General features: G+C 35.0%; 1 protein-coding gene and 1 non-coding gene across 2 annotated transcripts; one reads left to right on the top strand and one right to left on the bottom strand.

The window, feature by feature from the left end:
• The first annotated feature begins 1,848 nt into the window (after nucleotides 1–1,848).
• On the top strand, nucleotides 1,849–5,124 carry LOC149493681 (uncharacterized). The gene has a single exon (XM_089726303.1). The coding sequence runs from the start codon at nucleotides 1,849–1,851 to the stop codon at nucleotides 5,122–5,124; it is 3,276 nt and encodes a 1,091-aa protein (XP_089582429.1).
• On the bottom strand, nucleotides 2,236–2,342 carry LOC149493682 (small nucleolar RNA R71). Its single transcript, XR_016322776.1, has one exon. It is a non-coding gene; the product is annotated as a small nucleolar RNA R71 (small nucleolar RNA).
• Nucleotides 5,125–5,748: the final 624 nt, after the last annotated feature.

Below are 5,748 nucleotides of genomic sequence, written 5' to 3'. Positions count from 1 at the left end.
CAACACTGATAGCCTCGCAAAGCGGGCAAATCTTGTTATGTTATTTCAATATAAATTGCATGAATGCATGATTGTTTTCTATATTTTACGTTTGTTCGTGTTGTTTTGCTTTAAAGTAATTTCCAGGTACAAAGTTGAAGCAAAGCTTTGTTTTATACAAAAGAAGACCAAAACAAGTTGAAAGAATGGAAGAAACCTTTAAATCCAGCCCTCACGTCGCGGAGCAGGTCGCAACAAAGAAAACACGCCCAAGTCGCGAGCGCTACCAGAAGTCGCGGGCGCAACTAACACCCAGGAAAGGAAGTCGCGAGCGCGATATGCATCTACGCGGGCGCGACAAGCAGATCTGAGTAACAGAAGCGATTGGACCAAAAGACGCGAGCGCGATATGCATCTACGCGAGCGCGAGAAAGCACCTTTGAGAGTCAGAAGGTTTTCAAGAAAAAGACGTGAGTGCGACTTTCATCTTCGCGCGCGCGTAAATCACTCTTGAGAGGCAGAAGCATCTGGAGCATAAGTCGCGAGCGCGACTTTGAACAGCGCGAGCGCGAGTCGAGATTTCCAGGAGACGTGTTTGCTGCCTTTTCATCAGAAAATCATATCTTTTTATGCAGGGGTCGGGACTCTTCCCATGAGAAGTCACCTTAAGCACCTCTTGGCCAATCAACACCACCATCACTCTTCTCTTCTATAAATAGCAATCAAAGTGAAGCTACAAAAGAGATACAGAATTGATTATTATTCAGAATTAGATTCACAAAATACTTAGATTGTATTAAGAGAGTGTGTTAGTAGTACTTAGAACAAGATTGACGAGAGTCACTTGTTATTGATTGTGCCAAGAAACACCAAGAAGTCCCTCGAGGTGTGACGCCCTCCAAGAGGCCTGAGTTAGATTCATTCTTTCTCTTGTTTTACAGACTTATTGTATGTTGTTCTTCATAACTCTTCTATGCAAAGCAACAATATCTAATTGGTAGTATTCAATAAAATTTCTTTAAGTTATCTTTTGGTCTTTGTTTAATCAAAGTTACTAGATTATATTCTCAGAAGGAAATAATTTAGTAAAGATCAAAGAGATTTAATTCATTGAGTTGAATTTACATATGCATGTTTCACTTATTTCTGTTGGAATTAAATCTATCTTATTGAAATAATCAAAGAATAAGAATTAGGTTTAATATTTAACAAAGTAAGGTTTTTATTATAAGTATAAGTACTTATAATAGATAGTATAATTCTATACTGAAAAGTTGAATTATATCATACCATGTGTAATTAAAGAATTCTTTATTGCATATTACAAGCTTTTGCATAGAGAAGGAAAATCCTGTGTATGATCAATTAATCTAAGTATTTTACTACACACTTGTCTTTATAATTAATTATTCTAAATATTTAACTATACACTTGTCTTTTAATTTAATTAAATATTAGTCTTAGTATAAATAGATATCAATCACTTTTGTATTTATTTCTGTAAACACACTATTAAGAGTAAAGTAGTAAAGTGTATTCAACCCGTTCCTCGTGGGATCGATCTTTTATTACTACGTTGCGATCCGTATACTTGCGGGAACTCAATAGAGACGCAACAAGTTTTTGGCGCCGTTGCCGGGGAACGGTGTTTTGTCATTTAACGAAATATTTCTATATGTGATTTGCAGCTTATTTTAATTAAAGTTACATACTTATATTTGATTCAAAATTTTGCAGGAACACATAAGCTTACATACTCATATGCCAAGTACTAGATCTTCAAACAGTGAATTGGAGGATTATCAGCCTGAGATTGAACAATTCCTTTCACAAAGAAAAAAAAAGAAAAAAAGAAGAAATTCAGGAATCATGGGTGATGGACATCCGCCACAGAGGTTGATGGACTTTGTGACTCCAAGTTTAAATGGTTCACAAACGGGAGTAGTACGTCCACCGGTAAATGCTAACCAGTTTGAGATTAAACCTGCTTTATTACAAATGCTCCAAAATAGTGTTCAGTTTTACGGATTACCAAATGAGGATCCTAATTCGCATATAGCCAGTTTTCTTGAAATCTGTGATACATTTAAGATGAATTCAGTACCAGCAGATGCTATCAAATTACGCCTATTTCCTTTCACATTGAAAGATAAGGCAAAAGCTTGGTTGAATTCATTACCGCCAAACTCTATCACTACTTGGGAAGAACTAGCCCAAGCCTTCTTGTCCAAATATTTCCCACTAGCAAAAACCGCTAGGCTTATCAAAGAAATAACCTCATTTACTCAGCATGAAAATGAATCCCTATATGAGGCATGGGATCGCTATAAAGAGCTCCAAAGAGTTTGTCCACACCATGGCCTTCCCCAAAATATATTGATTCAAACTTTCTACAATGGAGTGACACCTTCTACAAGGGGAACTATAGATGCTATGGCAGGAGGATCATTAATGAAGAAGACTACTAATGATGCAATTGAGTTACTAGAAGAGATGGCCAACAACAATAGCATATGGCCAACCGAAAGAACTCAGGTAAGTCATTCTACTGTTAGCAATGAGTCTTCTTCTTCTTCAAAGAATTCAGTTAAGAAAATGCATGAATTAGATCCTTTAACTATGATGCAAGCACAAATTTCTGCTTTGTCCTACAAAATTGATAACTTAAACATAAGTAAATCAACATCCCTTACTTGTGACAATTGCGGTCAAAATGGGCATGTGTCAAATGAATGCAATTATAAGCATCCGGTTATGGAGGAACAAGTAAATTATGTCCAAGGACAAGTTCGCGGCCCATATCCGAATACTTATAATGCTGAAAATCGTAATTATCATAATTCTTTTTGGAGAAATCATGATAATCACGAGAGGGGAAATCAGGGCAGTCAATATCAAGATAGACTAGGACAATTGACCAATAAAATTAATAAATTTCTGGAGGGATTTAACCAAAAGATGAATAGTCAGGATGATAGCTTTAAATGGTTAGAATCGAAATTTGACAAGTTATTCAAAAATCATTCATCATCTATACATAACTTGGAGGTACAAGTAGGGCAGCTTGCCAATGCTATTTCCTCACGTGAAGTAGGAAATCTTCCTAGTAATACAGAAAAGAATCCTAGGGAGAATGTGAGCGCCATTGCCTTACGAAGTGGAAAAATATTAGATAAAATAGTTCCTTCGGGTATTGAAGCTAATGTTTTGAATAATGCAACTGTGGAGCCGGTTGGTGAACCGAGCATTGAAGTAAATAATGCAGGATCCAAAGAACAAGAAACAGGAAAGGATAAAGGGAAGGACAATGTTAAAGCTTATCAATCTAGGCCACCTTTTCCGCAAAGGCTCAAGAAGCAGGAGCAAGATAAGCAGTTCTTAAATTTTATTGATAAACTGAAAAATTTGCATATCAACATGTCACTTATGGAAGCTATCACACAAATTCCAAATTACGGTAAGTTCCTTAAAGAATTAATTTCAAAGAAACGTAGTTGGGAAGATGTGTCGACAGTCACTCTAACTGAGGATTGCAGTTTCATAATCTCAAGTAAGTTACCTACTAAACTCAAAGATCCAGGAAGTTTCACTATACCATGCAAATTAGGTGAAGTAGATTTTCCTAGATGTCTTTGTGATTTAGGAGCAAGTATTAATTTGATGCCATTATCTCTTTTTAAGAAATTAGGATTAGAAGATGAAATTAAGAGAACTAATATGGTTTTACAACTTGCTGACCAAACTATTAAAAAACCATATGGTATCATTGAAGATGTACTTGTTAAGGTTGACAAGTTTATTTTTCCAACTGATTTTGTCATACTCGACTATGTTTATGATAAAAATTGTCCTCTTATTTTAGGAAGACCATTTATGAACACCGGAAGGGCATTAATTGATGTTTCAGAAGGAAAGTTAGTCCTTAGGATAGGTGATGATATCATTGAATTTCATATAGATAAAGCTATGAAATATCCTATGGATGAGGAAAATTGTATGAGAATCGATATAGTTGATGCATGCATACAAGAAATATTTGCCTTGGGAGATAATGAAAAATTTGAGGATGAAAATATGAAAATGGAAAAAGAGGAGTTTTCACATTTAAGACCTGAAATGTTACTTAGGGAACATGAGCCTTTACCACCATCAATAGAAAAACCACCGATAGTAGACCTTAAAGAGTTACCGAGTCATCTACGATATGCTTTCTTAGGAAAAGATCACACACTTCCTATTATTATTTCTAACAAATTAACTGAGGATCAAGAAAATGATTTATTAAAAATTGTTAGAAATAGGATTAAGAGTATAGGATGGCAAATTTCTGACCTTAAAGGGATAAGTCCAAATCGAGTCATGCATTACATCAATCTTGAGGATGGACATATACCTAAAGCAGAAAGACAAAGAAGACTTAATCCTAATATGAAAGAAGTAGTAAAGAAAGAAATTATCAAATTACTAGATGCCGGAATAATATACCCAATTTCGGATAGCCAATGGGTTAGTCCCATTCAATGTGTGCCTAAAAAGGGAGGAATGACTGTAGTAAAAAATGATAATGGTGACCTAATCCCTACTAGGACCACTACAGGTTGGAGGGTATGTATTGATTATAGAAAACTCAATGCAGTCACAAGAAAAGATCATTTTCCATTACCATTCATAGATCAAATGTTAGAAAGAATTGCTGGTCATGCTTTCTATTGTTTTCTCGATGGATATTCGGGATATTTTCAGATTTATATCTTTCCAAATGATCAAGAGAAAACCACATTTACTTGTCCATTTGGTACATTTGCATATAGGCGCATGCCTTTTGGTTTATGCAATGCACCTGCAACATTTCAACGTTGCATGACCGCAATTTTTAATGACTATATAGAGGAAATTATGGATGTCTTCATGGATGATTTTTCTGTTTATGGTGATTCATTTGAAAGTTGTTTGAAAAATTTAGATCTTGTATTATCAAGATGTGAAAGTGCTAACTTGGTTTTGAATTGGGAGAAATGCCACTTCATGGTTGATGAAGGCATTGTTTTAGGGCACAAAATAAGTAAGGAAGGAATCCAAACAGATAGAGCAAAGATAGAAGCCATAGAAAAGTTACCTCCTCCTACTACGGTTAAAAAGGTATAAGATCTTTTCTAGGCCATGCAGGATTTTATAGGAGATTTATAAAAAATTTCTCTATCATTGCTAAACCTCTAACTAACCTACTTATTAAAGATGCATCTTTTGATTTTTCTCCAGAATGTTTGGAAGCTTTTAATACTTTAAAGAATGCATTAGTAAGTGCACCTATTATAGCAAAACCCAATTGGGGATTACCCTTTGAAATAATGTGTGATGCTAGTGATATTGCTGTTGGTTGTGTATTGGGTCAAAGACATGAGAAGAGGTTGCATGTAATATACTATGCTAGCCATGTTCTAACAAGCACTCAAATAAATTATACAACTACTGAAAAGGAAATGTTGGCTGTGGTATATGCATGTGATAAATTCAGATCATATTTACTAGGAGCCAAAGTCATAATCTATACTGATCATTCTGCATTGAAATACCTGTTTGCTAAACAAGATGCAAAACCACGTCTTATTCGATGGGTATTATTATTGCAAGAATTTGACATTGAAATTAGAGACAAAAAAGGTTCTGAAAATTTAGTTGCTGATCATTTATCACGTTTGGAAAATGAAGAAGGACCAATAGGAGAAACTACCATTATAAATGAAAATTTCCCAGATGAGAATTTAATGT

The sequence above is a fragment of the Jatropha curcas genome, chromosome 9 (assembly GCF_041381405.1).
Source record: "Jatropha curcas cultivar XTBG-Jc1 chromosome 9, XTBG_Jcur_1.0, whole genome shotgun sequence".
NCBI classification, from domain to species: Eukaryota; Viridiplantae; Streptophyta; class Magnoliopsida; order Malpighiales; family Euphorbiaceae; genus Jatropha; species Jatropha curcas.
This window is presented reverse-complemented; position numbering and strand designations above follow the sequence as displayed.